This window comes from Acipenser ruthenus, chromosome 22 (genome assembly GCF_902713425.1).
Source record: "Acipenser ruthenus chromosome 22, fAciRut3.2 maternal haplotype, whole genome shotgun sequence".
NCBI classification, from domain to species: Eukaryota; Metazoa; Chordata; class Actinopteri; order Acipenseriformes; family Acipenseridae; genus Acipenser; species Acipenser ruthenus.
Window position 1 is genome coordinate 29,201,838 of NC_081210.1, and position 15,594 is coordinate 29,217,431.

Sequence of the window (15,594 nt, forward strand, 5' to 3'; positions counted from 1 at the left end):
CAGTGAATGATCAGGACGATGAGGTTCTGCATCCAGCTCACAGGATTGGGGTGCTACCCCACTGTAGTGATGTGTTCAAACCAGCAGCATTGCCTCTTTCTTCATTTAGCCCAAATGAACAGCTGAATTAAAGATCTCAAACCCGTGTGTTACATTTCACACTGAAATGTAATCACTTGGTGTCTGTTTATCAAACTCTTCCATAGTTTAGTGCTTATGTTCGCTATATCAGAAAGCATACCATTTGCAATTTGCAATGTTGGCTTGTTTTATTTCTTCGCACATTAAACATACCTCAGACATATAAATATGGGCACAAAAAAATCTTAATTAAAAAAAGGATACAAAAACCATGAAAATACTTCCACACAATAAAATTTTAAAATGGTTTAATTTATACTTCTGGGGGGAGGGGGGATGACATCTTAACATGACCAGCCCATTGTTATTAAAATGGCAAAATATTCATCTACGTATTGCCACAGGCACACTATAGGCAGACTTTTACTATGCTATGTAGGCTAGAACCACAGGGAAAAGCTGTGGTAAGTTTATTTTTTAATTTTTTTAAAGAACTGTAAGCAGTCCAGCGCCATTAAATAACCACAAACCCTCCTTTGGTCTTCTGGTAACATAAATACATTTATATCATTAAATGGGGATAACAAAAAAGCATTCATTCTGCATATGGTTAATTATAGATCAAAACTTTGCACATTTATTTATTATTATTAATACATAAACTGGAGGGTTTTCTTTTCTAACTTGGGCATTTTTTTTTCCCTTCTGGATGCTTGTTTTCTGTTAAATATATAGTAACGTATGCACATGTACATACTTCTGTCCCAACAAAACAAAGCAAAAAAAATCTTGGCTCTTTCAGGCAAATTGTTTCAGTGATCCCATGTGCGCTCTTTAGAAAAAAAAAAAAAATTCCAATAGAGATTTGGTTCGTTTCTTAATCGTCCGTGAGATCCTGCACGAAAAGTACCTCGGAGCGACTCAGCCCAGCCTCCTTCAACGTGGGTGGGATCGGCCTCTCCTCTGTGGGGAGGCAGGGCAGGACCCGGCGGGGAAAGTTAGTCACTATCTGAAACTTTTCTGGGGTTTCTTTCAAGGAGAACAAGAAGTCATGTATTACCTGGAAATAAGATCAAACTCAATTCAATAAATAAGACAGTCAAATCAATTATACAACATGCACACTGAACCTGTTATTCTATAGTGCTGTACGTTTATAATAAAACGACATGGCCAGTTAATTTAGTTAAAAATGCAAAGATAAAATATTTACTTTGTTTTTTTGTTTGACAAAGACTGTAGTGATGACTGACACCATTCTGGAGTCCTTACCGTTAAAGACTGCGTGAACAAGAACCGTCTCTCTACCCGGGAATCGTTGGGCAGTTTGAAGACAATTTTCACACTGTCGGGGTTATCCGGAGAGGGTTCGGGTGGGAGGCTTTCAGACCTGCGCTCCTTCTCTTCCTGCAAAGTCTGAAAACGATGATGATTAAACACAGCGATAAAAAAAACAAGAGATGAATAAAAGAGATGGGATTTGTGTCTCTCTATCCATTTTAGCATTTCAGAGAGAATGAACAAACTGAGCAAAAACAATAAAAAAAAATCAGTCTTGTCAGACAGGTCACATGGAACCTGACTAGGCAGCAGGCACTACATAATTAGGTTTCTATTAAAAAATAATGTTAAAGCCCATGTGTTTGAGGGCCCCCAGTATTCGGTGACCTCCCACCCTGCCCAGTTACCTGCTGTCTCCTCTCCTCGGCTAGTATGATCTGTCTGGCCGCCTCCTCCTGTCTCCTCTTCTGCTCCTCCTCCTCTTTCTTCTTCCTGTCCTTCTCCTGGTCGGCGCGCAGGGAGGCGAGATAGGCCTCGTCCTGCTGCAGCCTGAGTGCCTGGGTCTGGTTCCGCTCCTCTCTGACAGTGAGGCACAGCGGTATTACTTTATAAATCATCGTCAGCAAGCACAAGAGATGTTTATAGCCAAGACATCCAGTTTATCACAAGTCCCTCGTCATCATCTCTTACATATGGGACGGACTATCCAGACCCTTGAATCGAGTCAGTCCTTTATCAAGCCAGTCAAAATAATGAGAGGCAAGGTTGGATAGTAAATATAACTTTATATACTGTAAAGCCATGAATATTTGCAAGCCTTTTATTGGTGTTTTTCATGAATGAAAAACACTGTAAACATTTTTGGCACGAATATCTTAGTGCTGTACATATAATGAAGTAATATACTACTACCAGTGCAACAGGGCGGCAACAACTGGAGCAAAATAGGTTTTATGGGTGTGCTTCGCCAAATATTTTGGTCTACAGCTGTGGGGATATATTTCGAGAGGAAAGGAAACATTTAAACAAAGCTTTACAAAAGCAGTTTAAATGCAGACCTTTATTTTCCTGGTATATTTAGCCAGTGAGTAATTATTTGTTGAATTTGTTTAAACCATCCAACATTGCTGCATTTTGTTTTTCATAGAAGTGACTTTCCAGGTACCTTTCCATGCGCTCCGACACCAGGTAAGTCTGGTTGGCCTCCATGATGAATGTGAGTTGATTAATGAGGTCCTCTGCTTGGATCACACCCTCTAACCTCCCCACAACAGTCATCTTTCTGTCCTTCAGCGTGATCATGGCCAGGAAAGGGTACGTATTCTCTCGCAATGCCTGGGATACTGAAATACAATGGAAAAAAACAAAACAACATTAACTAAAGATCACTCCAGTACACTTCACTTTCCCTCAGTCCCACAAAAAGCACATTTTATATTGCAGGATTTAAAAGATGATCAGAAACATGAACACATGCTAATACGAGTAAGTGTTCGAGCACCACAGTCATTGGTTTGTCCTGGCTTGGCAAACGCAAACAAGCTCACCTCTGTATCCTTCGGGTCTGCTGGTGGAACAAGCCCAGAAGAGCATCCTGGTGTTAACAAAGTTCAGAACTTCCTCTGTGCAAAGAGTGTTGCTTTGAGAGAAAGAGAAAAAACAAATATGGGAGCACAGCATGTCGGAAAATCGACATTTAGAGAAAGCAAACTACATAAAGAAGTATTGGGACTTACCGACAGAACACATCAGTATCCTGATGATCATCTCCGTGGAGATAAACCAACAGAAACCGAAGCTCACGCTTGGCGTCATTTAATGCCTGCACAGAGAACACATGTATGCACAGTATTCACGTACCAATTGTCAGTTCTTTTACTGTTAATGGCTAGTGTTGTCTGTTTCTTAAAATCGGACTTGCTGTGGAATGCAATCACAACAATCCTACTAACTGCCTATTACTTTACAATGGATTTCTAATAAATAAATCAATACACCCAGAAATATTATAACATGCGAATGCTGCTACAGTATCAAGTAATTACATTCATTGACATTAAGAAAAAAAGAATGCCTATCTGTAATAGGACCTACCTGGCTGTATGTTCCCTGGTAGAAAACTGGATGTGATCTGCCATACTTCTCTTCAAAACCATGAATAAATGATACCACGTCACCTACAGGATCTGTAACACGACCACGGGGCTCCGGCCTTATGAACCTCAGAGCAAATCTAAAAAAAAAGAAGCAAAAAAAAAAGAATAAACCTTGATTTCATGTGTAAAATAAGACAAAAAACACGCTGGGGTTCTTAAGTGTTAGTAAGCTTGTTTTTGTTTGTTGATTTTTTTATTTTTTTTTATTTACCCAGGTAATTCCCAACGAGACCACCGCCTCCTTTCCCAGGGCCACCTATTACAAACAACCAATCATAAAGCTATAGTAAAAAGAGAAACACTTCTTAGAAACTAGACTCAAAAGTAAGATTCAAGTGATAAAGATACATGCCATGCAGGAGTTCATTCCCTTACCTGAATATATCCAGTAGAGTGTAATATGTGAATCGGAATGGAAGCATTATTAAGTAGTAACCCCATCCTAAGAGCCCCTGTGAAAAGACACAACAAACATTTTCATCTCCAATAGAGTAAGCTGTGCACATTTTAAAAAACAAAAGCCAATTACCATAATATATTGCTTTTTAGCAGGATTTCGAAAGCTAGCATTTAGATCAATCCAATGTTAGTTTGTGTTTAACATTTGCCGATAGTATTTTGGATTTAAGTAACGTACTCTGGGCTGCGGCCTTGACACTATGTAGCTATAGACTCTGTTGTCTGCGGTATTGACTTGTAATGGACGGGAGGGAGGAGGGTTAAATACACTGGGGACCCCTTCCTGCTCATTCAATCTGTCCTGTACAGCTGCCTGAAACACAAGAGATCACATCATTAACACCAGCTACGCTTTTAACAAGTAAAAGCCATGATCCGGATGTATTTGTGGCTATAGAAATTGGGAAATGCATTACATTTTCAAACAGCAGGAGCATCCAATTCCAAAAATAAGACTGAGAAATAAGACTTGGATGGATAAACAAGCATGGTTTAATGTGAAAATTAGAGTAGCTTATACAAGAGGCACCGTAGAGATAAACATTTTCATCAAACATCTTCAGTTCACAAATAAACTACTTCCAATTCCATACCTCAATGTTCCAATTGTGTTGCTCCAAGGTGCGACGACATTGATCCATGGAGTCTATCCCAGTCAAGTCCTGCAAAAGTGAACAAACGTAAACCACAAAGCTCAGGGACTGAAAAAAACAAATCAACTAAAAGATTGAAATGCACACGTGCAACATCCTTTGTTACGAAAGTGTGTTAATGTCTTGCAAAGCGGAAGACAACACACATCATCTATGGAAGCAAGCTGCGCTCTTCTGAAGGCTTGAAATCAGCACCTTGAATTTTCAATTACAGCTGCTGCGCTGACTCACGGGTCACGTAGGTCTTGTACACTTTTCATACTCTGTGCTGAGGACAATGCTCTTGAGATTCACGTATTTAAAATTACCTGCAAACTACCAACAAATGACAAGGACAGCCACATACTGCAAAACATATCGACACTGGATGCATAAGCGTTTGGAGTGGTTACATTTCAAACACCTGTATAATAATACATAACCTCTTTCAATGGTCTTACCAAGAGGATGCAATTCAACAACTTTATGCTAATCCAGGTTGAGCACACAACGCTGGCTGTTGTGAACCTCTGTGAACTACAAAACCCAAATTACTGACGAAGATGCGTTGTAAATGTTTTAAAATAATACTAGGACCATTTATTGGGGCCAGTTAGTCGTCTAGTTAAATGTCAATCTGGTTAACGGAAATCAAGTCATTGTGACATAGTCTCTCAATGACAGGACTGTCAAGCTAAGAAATGGCATCCTATTCTGATGCTTAACATTCTGCCTTTCCTCCATTTTACTAAACAGTAAATGACAGCGTGTGTTTAACAGCAGGTGTGCATGCACAAGACTGTAGTATTACAACATGTGACGTGAAAACTAGCCAAGGGAAATGCAAGCAAGAGATCTTCATTAAACGTCAGATGTTATTCATCAGCACAAGCTGCAGGCGATTCTCAGTTACTTATTCAGGATGTGCCCAACGATGATACAACAAGCACTTTCTTCACTAGTGTCACAGTTGCATTTGCACATGCAAAAGGGCCCAAATACTGTCTTTAAAAAGTATATCACTTAGTATAATTTCATAAAGAGGTTAAACAACTAGGTAGACACGCGATCACACAGTAATTTGACATTGCTGTGGTAGCTAGTATGTAATTAGCATAGTCGATACGTTTCAACTCAAATTTGTTTTGTACTGCTTTAAATTCATAGTTTTTGGACAAATTGTTAAAAGTCTCTCTCTCTACTCTAGTTACACTAATTATAATGATAACCACTTGTGTGACACGAAGAGTTAAACGTGGTCTAGATAAACAACGGCTCTCTAGAATTGGTACGCCTAATTCCCAATAAGTCTCAGCTCACTTTGATATTGAAACATCGTGACCACAGATAGAAATGCGTGTTTATAGTAGTGGATCCAGTATGACTTGTCTATTGCATGGCTAAAACTGCAAGTTTTTCACTATTCCAATAATCACCGGGTCTCTCCAAATCTATCAGGTGTACAGATTTCAAGCTGGCTGATTATATATTGGATAGGGATGACCTGAATGTCTTGCTAATGATTAGCTGTACATTTTGTTTCCGGATTACCTGAAACTGGAGGAGTTTCTCAGTCTGCTCCTGAGATAATTCCTGCTCATCAGGGGCCGCCATCTTGCCTCGCCAAACCCCGCACTGAACACACCGGAACTGACGCAGCACTCTGACAATAGTGGAGTGGAGTGGGGAGGGAAAGGGGTTTGATTCACTTTTCTTCGAGGGAATAATTTAAACACGACGAGTCAAAAACAGATATCGCCTCGACCATACTGACGTACTTTATCTGCGGTAAAGGAGTTGATCGATTAAGTAAATAAATAAACGAAGCGCGTTTTGTCTTGCTTAAATCGTAGGTTTTATTTCTCCACGGAGCCCTGTCGCAGGTTTGAAAAAAAAAAAAAATACGAAAACAATCAACGACAAGAAAACAGTCGCTTCGGTCACGCGTGCGTAACGTCTAGCCCCGCCCCTGTGTGGCCACGTCGTCATCCTCTTGTACGTCTTGCGTGACGTGCAGGTACTGACTGTAGAACAGTATTTCTAAATTATGAGAGTATAATAAATTGCTATATATTACTAGGGTGGCCTTTGAGATTCGTGATAAGAGACAGGAATGTTAATATGGGATCAATCTCCAGGCAACTTTAAAATGCGTCCTATCTGTCATATATAAACGTTGCCTCTCCCTTTTTAAAATAAATAAATGCATTGGAATCCGAATACAATTCTATCTAAACACGGGGGTTGGTTTTTAGTTCTCATGATTGCATTCCACATTACTCCTCCTTCATGGTCCTGTCAGTTGAGATTCCGCTTCCTGCTGTATAAAGGACGAGGGACGAGCTCCAGCCTAGCCAGTCAATAACAAGGAAGTGCTTTCCTAGCTTGGGCTTTATTTCAGCAAAACAAGCAGGCATCGGCTAGTCTGTGTACGTTAGTTAAAATATGGCTGATGATTTCGGTTTCTTCTCATCCTCCGATAACGGAGCGCCGGCGGAGGAGGACCCCGCAGCCGCGTTTCTAGCCCAGCAGGAAAGCGAGATCGCTGGGATTGAAAACGATGAAGGGTTCGGAGCGCTGGAAGGGGCTGGGTCAGGCCAGCAGCTGCAGCCGCAGTCGGAGCCAAATTTTGGTGAGTAATCGTTAAAGGACAGCATTGCAACTACGGCGCAGCACGACGTGCATTTACTGTAGGCCCCTGTGTTAACAATATCAAACCTTTTGTTTATAAAATAAGGCACAGCAACACTAAAACAACGTTGATGGCATTTAGGTAAGGCTAGACCGACGCGGTCCGTACTTAAATAATTAGCAACACATCAATCTCATTCCAAAAAAAACAATGTCTGAATACACAAATGCAGATTACCTGTTCTCATATTACGTGGATTTCAAACATGGCGATTTCAAAACACATTTATTTTTAATGATACACATTTTAAAAAGTGACACGTCAGTAATCCCATGGGTCTTGCTAGTATTGGGCTGCGTTTGCAATGATAAAAAAAACAGTCACTTTGTCAAAGCTGGAACACCTTAGAATGACGCAATCTCTACACAGCAGCATCAGGTTTGATTTTAATAGTTGGTTTTCATGAGTCACAATACATACTTGTGTGAAGGCAGAGGGTGTAGGTCATGGTGGTCTAATTTATTATGGGCACTTTGAAGTACAGTGTGTCGCCACAGGGGTGAAAATGAAAATAAATCACTATCAAACCAATCGGTCAGTCTCATCCGCCTATAGATTTAAACGATTGTAAGTAACGTTGCCGGCACCTTCCCCCTGATCGAAGACTAATTCTTTAATAAATGGAAAGCAAGACGGTTGTTTATTGGATTAATGACATCTGGAGTGCGTTAACTGTTATAAAAAAAGTTTAATTTAGTCTCCTGTGTTTTTTTTTTTTTTTAAAACCTTCAAAACAATGAATATGACTTTAGTTGTAAAATATATGCGTTTTCTGAGCCGTGTGAAATAAAATCCATTTCAAAGTAAAATATTATGAATTCTGGGAACCGCTCTAGAGTGAAATAATATATCATTATGTTCTTAATGTACACGATGGAACTAGTAAGTAACCGAGTCTTTGAATGTTCCTCCCATGAAGATAAGCGTTTAAGTCATGCTTGTGTATACCCTGGCTATGTTAAATTAAACTTCATAAATCCAGTTGGTTAATGATAACGCTGACATGATTCCATCACGTTTCCTCTTGTTCAGCTTTGAGAAGCCTTTTCAAAAGCATTTTTTTTTTTTTCGGATCACAAGTGGGTCAAATGTACCGTCGTCACTGGTGAAGCTACAGAAGTTAATGAAAATATTTCAATCACACTGATCCAGCGACAGATATTCCTGTCGCACCTGCAAATCTGTACTGCTTCTGAAGGTCAATGAATGAAGCTGGTCAAATAAATTCACTTCATTTTACTTCTGGTGTGAACAAAACAAAAGGGCAGTACAGATTATTCAACTGATTCCATTTAAAAAAAAAAAAAAAGAAAATCTCAGAAATAAATCATTGATTTATAGATAATGAGCTGTTAAGCAGGGTTGGACCTGGCCGGCAAAGCTAATCATAACATGGCTCCTCTGGTAAAGCACTTCATCTTTGTGTTTCCCTCTTGCAGGTGATTTTGGAGGGGAGTTGCCCACAGTAAATGGAGATGTCTATCAGGTTAGTATTGTCAGGACGTCTGGTTACTGCTGTGAGGTGGTGTTGTCGTCTTCTTACAGACGAGACAGTGATGGAAGAAAACAACAGATTCTGAATCTCCAGGGAGTTGTTTTTCTTTTATTCAGTTTTGCTCTTGAGTCGACTGAGGCACATGAATAGGAAGTGCCTCACTCTCAAGGTCACAAATGGCCTAGTTCTTTCAGACAATGTATCCTGCCAAAGCATGCATTTCACCAGCTAGGAAGATTGCTTTATTAATCCTGCCAGATTTCTCTTAACAAAAAAAAAATACAGCAGCACTCTGACAGTTTTATCTTGTAATTGGATTCGATTCTTTCTCAGGGAGAGGATTCAGAGTCATTGCTCGACTGGTGAGACCTAATTTACTGTCGTCACATTAGCTGTACCACCTTATAGTTGTGTTTGCTACTGTCCAAAATGTTTGTTTGTTACAAGGATGTTGTAACTATATAGTTGTTGACTGGGTGTGAATATTGACTGTTCCCTCTCTAGGAGTCCAATGGCCCCACTGATGGCTACGCTGCAATTGCACGCGTTGACCAGATCAGACAGGAGCCCGAGAGCCTGCGCCTGTGGAGGGAGGAGCAGAAAGCCAGGCTGGAGGAACTAGGTAAGCAATGAGAAACCCAACGGCACACGTTGCTGTCTCTAAGGTCTGATGTGACTTCATTCACTGGACCGTCGCCAGCATCACAACACAAACCAACCTTTGCAAAACATGTATCTAGCACTGGTAAAAAGATCTGGTATTTGGTGATTGATTATGGGTACCCTGTTGAGATTGTCATTTTCTGCAGACGCTGCGTCCAGGGCGGCCGAGATGGAGTGGAAAGAGAAGGCGAAGAAGGAGCTGGATGAATGGCACGTACGTCAGAACGAGCAGATGGAGAAGAACAAAGCCAACAACAGGTATAGCAGGATCGTCGCAGCCTCAGGGCGCCCAGTGTTGTCTGTGACGCCGCATTTCTTGAGAGCAGGGGTGGCACTTCCAGTCCTGGTCTTTGTTCCAACCCTGTTCTAAATTGTTTAGTTAAACCCTGAAGTAGTTAATGATCTCATTTTACCTGTTAAACCTGGAGGGGACTGGCCCTCCAGGACCGTGATTGGACACCCCTGCTCTAGAGAATAGCAGGGCGTTTGATAAGTCTGGAACCACAGACCAAGAAGCAAAGGATAAGACTGGAAGAGCCACATTTATGCTAATCTTGACAGTCGCTGCGCAACATCAGTGAATAATATGACTGTTTTTCTGTTGGGTTATGCAGCTCCATACCTCTGCAACTACCCCTAGAGCCGGTTGCTTACATGGCTAACGATCGGACCCACAGTGTAATCTATCACAGCGAGGGCTTCTGGGGCCTCCAGTGTTGGCAAGGCTTTAGATCTGAAGTATGTACTGGCCAAAAAAGCAGACACAGGGAGACAAATAGTGTTCTGTTTCCTTCCTAATAGATATCTTTTTGTTTCCTACACATCAGGATTTTACAGTATGAGTGGGTTTGTACAAAAGCACAATAGAAGGAACCACAGAAATAATTGTTCAAGCAGACTATATGCTGATGGATGGGGGGGTGGGGGGTGGGTTATTGCAATTTAGCCCACACCTTGATGGTGGAGATGGATACAGCATTCCAATATAATCCACAAAATCATACTTTAACAAGTAGGTCTGCATGAACGCTGTACATATTTAAAGGAAAGCTTGGGATCAGTGTTAACTTAATTATTATTTTTGTTTTATGCAGTTCTATATAAAGAACCTATTTTTTGTTTTTTTAGACCTTTCTGTTACTGCAAGGCACTTTAGGCTGTACTGTTCTCTTCCACATTGTCCTGTAAACAACCCAGAGGATTCCAGCCTTTATGATCATGCCAGCTTGCTGTCTTTGGCTCCAAAGCAAGGGGAATAGATGCCAGCTGTTGATGGAGCTCTGCCTCCCGAAATCCAGTGCAGGCGGAAGAGCATGTCCAGAGCGGTCACAGAGTGTTCAAGCCTGGATTATGCCTGCCTGTTTGTTTTAGGATATATAGTGTAGCTTTGTTACTGTGCTTCGCTAGATTGTGATGTCACCTTTCCAGAGTACTGGGCTGTGGCATCACTAATGAATCGATCAGGACTCCTCTGGGATATGGCAGTGCCACTTCCAGCGCATCACTGGCTTGCATGACCCATTTTTAATGCCCTTTCAGCACAGTACCAACATTCTGTGAAAACGGGCAATACTAGAACCAGTGATCTGCACAGATAAGACTGATCTGTGGCAAACGACATTGTAAGCATTGTACTAAATGCTTTACTTTTTGACTAACATTCTCATAAAATATTGTGCTGTCTGATAATGGGACACTTTGTTAATGAACTTGCAGCCAGCTTGAACTATACCAAGGTGTTCTGCACTGGTAAATGCAGGAGCACCATGCCATACGTTAGAGCCGAGATCCACAAGCCCTGTACTAACCAAGGCCTTTTTTTTATGTTTTTCAGCAGACTCTCTCCAACTCATGCACGGTATCTGTTTGTAACTATAAATCTATATTTACTACTTGATGCATTAACAGTGTTTCTTCCTTTTTGTTTTCTCTGACTTTAACCTGTGAACTGCCTGCTGTATGAAACTCTGACTTATCTGTGTCTCGTCTCCTTGCTTCTCTCCTCTCCCTCTCTCTCTCTCGCTCGCTCGGCGGACTAACATGCATGCATACTAGGATCGCTGATAAGGCTTTCTACGAGCAGCCCAACGCTGATGTGATAGGCTACGTGTACGTTGCAAAACCTTTTCTGTCTTTCTGCTTTAAAACTCTGATCAGTTACATAGGCTGGTAATTCTTGCAGTATTCCCCCTTATCTGTGAAAGGCAGAGTGTGATTGATTCTGAATTGAAGGGGTAGATAAAGAACCGTTAAGCAGTTAGGGTGGAATGAAACTTGTTTTATTTTCTGCACCTCGGTACATTCTCTATTGATTTGACACACGGCTATATGATTTCTCAGACCATCCTGGTTATGTGTCTCTTGGAAACACTCAAGTTGCTGTGTGCTTTTGAATCCACATTGATCCATCTTGTGATGTCTTGTTCCTTCCCTTACAGCTGAATTGCATCCCCCTTTTGTGTGTGTGTGTGTCTCAGCCCTGCATTAACTCAGTCTTTGTTACTGCATGTCTGCTTTTGATTTGCACAGTCTGCAATGCAATCATTCATCCTCTCCACTTGTGACTCGAGTTCATCTGGTGTGTTAGGTAACTTCACAGCCTCTCCCATGCTATTACCCCAGTGTTAAACCCCCTTCCATACGCCTTACAAACAATGAAACACATCTTTTCTACTTGCCTTTGTTTATATATAGATAAAAGGCACTTGTACTAATACCATTTTCCATCTCTCCCTGTGTAGCATAGCTCCCATGTTTACCCGCATGTGGCTGCTCAGAGTTTGGTGTTTGTTTGTATGTTGTTCATGTGTCCCTGTTCCTGTAATCTGCTTTGCTCCTGTCTTCATTGAGACCTGCTGTATGAAAAGGGACTGGTTACCGACTTCTACCTATTATCATAGTGGTGCTATTTTATTTATATAGTGTTTCAGAATATCCTCTAGAGCAATAGAGCAATGACGAGTGCTACCTGCGTTTTTGGGCTTTTTTTAATTTAACAATTTGACAAATAAGTATTAAAAGCTGGTCCCTTCAACTTGCATTATTTTTTTTTAATTATTTTTTTTTTCATCGCTTGAGAGTCAGTAAACCAGGTATGGGAAATAGCAGGGCATGCATCAGAGTGCTTATATACAGAAATGTATTGTGATTTCAGGGGGGCTCTGCTGAATGAGAAGGTGTGATTGTTTAGTACTGTTCTGTAAAAGCACCAGGCTAGCTGACCAAAGACATTCTGTATATACTTACAGTTGAACACAGTCGGTTGTACTGGGATGATGCGAATAAACTTCTTATCCCCGATGAAACACAATCATGATCCCCTAGCGATATTTAAGCCTCATATTCTTAAATATGAAACTTACATTTCTGGATATAAAAAGTCTTTACTTCGTATTCAGGTACTGTCTGCAAAAATCATGTGTCTTAAATGTTGTCCTTTAGCTACCTTTTATTGAAGGGGTGTGTGTCGGTCACTATCTGTTCTGGTTCCTCAGATCTGTCATAATAGAATGCTATGTTGCGTTAGGATTCCTGTAGGTTCCTATTTCCCTTAGTTCCGTTGTCCTCCCATGTAGCTAAAGTCAAATGTTAGGTTTATTAAAATGATGTCGGAGAACCAGACAGCATCAGAATGCTGTTTTCTAATAATCCGTGCCCAAGCCATTGTCTTTGCTGTCCAGTGTGTTGTTGAAGCTTGTGCGTTCTCTTCTAAGAGGTGTGTTTTCTTGCGTCTCATTCCCGCAGGGCATCTGAAGAAGCCTTCCTGAAGGAGTGTGACGAGGACACTCCCGGTTCCGAGTGGGAGAGGGTGGCACGGCTCTGCGACTTCAACCCCAAAACCAACAAGCAGTCCAAGGACGTGTCCCGCATGCGCTCCGTACTCATCGCCCTCAAACAGGCACCCCTGGTGCGCTAGGGCTGGAGCCCCCGCTCCCACAATCGCACTCTCCATATCATGCAATAGTAGTAGCTAAACCGCCTTGTCTTTGTTGCCTGGACCGAAGATAGTTGAGATTCTATGTTACAAGTGTTTCTTCCAAATCACTGTTCACAGTCTGTGATTATGGATGCAGTATCCCTTTAAATTATCATACCAGCAGTGCTTGCTGTAATATCATGCTACAGTCTGCTCTTTCGTGGATAGGAAGGCAATTCAGCACACGGAAGGCATTGATCAGCCACTAGCGTCTTTCATGGCTTTGGCTGTGTATTTTTATTCTACCTTCTGCTGTAATATTTTTAAATCCATAAGAGGGAGCTATTGCATGAGGAATTCAGTTTCAAAGATCAAAGTGACATTTGGGCATCTTTCAAAACAACGTACTGAATCCATTTGATTCTTAATATTGGGAAATACATTGCTTCAAAAAAAAAAATCAAGTACCAGTTACTGGGATACTGCGTTTTATAATTGCTGATTCTTTTTCTTTCTTTTTCTTAATGCGCTGTTGTTCTCGTCTGTACATTCGCCAGTGCCATAAGCTGCTGTAGATCGTTTTATGTTTTTGGTGGGATAGGTCAATGCTTTAGAACAGTTTACAATGTGGCCCAGTGAAGTGTGTCTGCCTTCTGTTTAACTAGCGAGAAATGTATTGGAAATCTTGAACATAGCATTTCTAAATCACAGTATTGGAAACATGAATTTGAAAAAAAATAAAAATAAAAAAAAAATAAATAAATAAATAAATATATATATATATATATATATATATATATATATATATATTAGTGCAGCTTGCCTTGAAATTTGTAAATATATTAAAATCAGAGTTTCTGAAGCTGTTTCCTTCGCTGATAATAAGGTTAAAGCACTGTGTGCGTCGAACGAAGCCCAGTTTCTCTTTTCTTGATTAACTAACTGGTATGTGATCACGTTTTATAAAAGAAACTGGTGAAAAATACAGCAATGTACTACAGGGTCTCTTGTGTCAACGTGTGGATTTCCTTTACCTTGCGCTGGCCGAGTCCAGGTGAAATCCTGTTCTAATGCCCTGGGCTCAAAAGGCGGTCCTTGTTGATAGTTCTTACTTTACTAATGCAACGCTTCTTGATGTCCTCTTTCACACAGGGACTGCCTTAATTCGTTCCACACTGCAGCCTTGTGCAGGCTGCTGTAATTAATTGGCAGGCCCTGCTTGTCTCTTGTGGAATTGACGCTGTCGGCTTTGCAGGCTCTGTTTGTTTGTCTGCATGCATGAAGAGCATGGATCACCGCTGCACACTCCGGCCAGGCTCCTGCAGCTGGAGCATGGCTAGTCACCCCTGCGGTACTACACCATGGTCCCTACCCACATGTTATTGCAGTTCCTGGAACTGGGTTCGGCCTCAAAAGCAGCTTTTTCTGTTGTTCTTAGCATTGACCTGTGTTGCAAAATCAAGCAGATCTCTGGGCAGAAGCAGCCACACTGTTTACGTCACATGCCTGTGTAAATGTACAAGCAGATTGTGAAAGTTACATTTTGGTTTTTTTATATATGCCGGTAATTGTGTAGTCCCGGAAATTGAATAAAGAAAATGCAAAACTGAGTTGTCGCCTAACTCTTTATGCACTACTGAACATATTGTGACCTAAAATAGGATCCAATATTCCAATTCCAGTCCCCTTGTCTGGTAAATCATGTTTATTTTGAAGAGAGCAGGAATATCAGTCTTGTTAACAGTATTGCAGAAACGGCTCTAGCTCAGCAGAGCAGTACTGTTTTTTTCCTCCTCAGCCACCAGACCCTTTTTACCTCCCAGGCTGATGTGTGTCACTGTTTTAAGGTCCCCTCAAAATGTATTAACCTGTATTTGCAGTTTTACACCAATTTCAAAACTGGCGAGGATAATTACTTATGAGTGTACTTACTGTGAAAGACCTGTTCATGTGCCCATTCAAATTCAGCTTTGCAAGGAGAGAACAGAGAATGAAGACCCCAGTCAAAGAGAAACGCTCCGTCCTCGTAGCTTTCGTTCAGTTTGTCAATTATTTGTAAATGGGTTAGTTAAAACGAATGTAGTGTATTCTTCCCCAGTTCAAATAACCATTTCAGAACGGGGAGCAATAGTGACTTTGTCAAGAAGAATTCAGAGGAGACACTTTTGAACTAGTCCGCCCTGTCCCTGAGAGTTACCTCTGAGAGAGAACTCCTGTTC

The 15,594-nt window shown here is 41.0% G+C and overlaps 2 protein-coding genes across 6 annotated transcripts; one reads left to right on the plus strand and one right to left on the minus strand.

Moving 5' to 3' along the window:
* Positions 1-374: 374 nt before the first annotated feature.
* On the minus strand, positions 375-6,481 carry LOC131696537 (FAS-associated factor 2-like). 2 transcript variants are annotated; one of them, XM_058996428.1, is made up of 12 exons: positions 6,161-6,481; positions 4,571-4,639; positions 4,156-4,290; positions 3,894-3,970; positions 3,730-3,774; positions 3,457-3,595; positions 3,099-3,184; positions 2,910-3,001; positions 2,528-2,705; positions 1,770-1,941; positions 1,354-1,497; positions 375-1,141 (listed from the first exon to the last, which is right to left on the minus strand). In XM_058996428.1, the coding sequence occupies exons 1-12, from the start codon at positions 6,221-6,223 to the stop codon at positions 959-961; spliced, it is 1,383 nt and encodes a 460-aa protein (XP_058852411.1). In that variant the 5' UTR covers positions 6,224-6,481; the 3' UTR covers positions 375-958. The 2 variants fall into 2 exon arrangements, with proteins under 2 accessions (XP_058852411.1, XP_058852412.1); XM_058996429.1 differs by lacking the exon at positions 3,730-3,774 and having other exon boundaries at positions 6,161-6,478.
* A 422-nt stretch (positions 6,482-6,903) lies between these two features.
* On the plus strand, positions 6,904-14,985 carry LOC131696602 (clathrin light chain B-like). 4 transcript variants are annotated; one of them, XM_058996431.1, is made up of 6 exons: positions 6,904-7,241; positions 8,741-8,787; positions 9,301-9,418; positions 9,606-9,717; positions 11,294-11,317; positions 13,204-14,985. In XM_058996431.1, the coding sequence occupies exons 1-6, from the start codon at positions 7,055-7,057 to the stop codon at positions 13,373-13,375; spliced, it is 660 nt and encodes a 219-aa protein (XP_058852414.1). In that variant the 5' UTR covers positions 6,904-7,054; the 3' UTR covers positions 13,376-14,985. The 4 variants fall into 4 exon arrangements, with proteins under 4 accessions (XP_058852414.1, XP_058852415.1, XP_058852413.1 ...); XM_058996432.1 differs by having other exon boundaries at positions 11,297-11,317; XM_058996430.1 differs by lacking the exon at positions 11,294-11,317 and adding an exon at positions 11,515-11,568.
* Positions 14,986-15,594: the final 609 nt, after the last annotated feature.

Excerpts from the sequence above, each read along its gene's own strand:
- LOC131696537 (XM_058996428.1), bottom strand. The coding sequence starts at position 6,223 with ATGGCGGCCCCTGATGAGCAGGAATTATCTCAGGAGCAGACTGAGAAA. Across the intron at positions 3,971-4,155 it reads TGTCAAGGCCGCAGCCCAGA|GGGCTCTTAGGATGGGGTTA; the intron begins GTACGTTACTTA and ends GTCTTTTCACAG. Across the intron at positions 1,142-1,353 it reads TGTTCACGCAGTCTTTAACG|GTAATACATGACTTCTTGTT; the intron begins GTAAGGACTCCA and ends TCTTATTTCCAG.
- LOC131696602 (XM_058996430.1), top strand. The coding sequence starts at position 7,055 with ATGGCTGATGATTTCGGTTTCTTCTCATCCTCCGATAACGGAGCGCCG. Across the intron at positions 7,242-8,740 it reads GCAGTCGGAGCCAAATTTTG|GTGATTTTGGAGGGGAGTTG; the intron begins GTGAGTAATCGT and ends TCCCTCTTGCAG. Across the intron at positions 9,718-11,514 it reads AAGAACAAAGCCAACAACAG|GATCGCTGATAAGGCTTTCT; the intron begins GTATAGCAGGAT and ends CATGCATACTAG.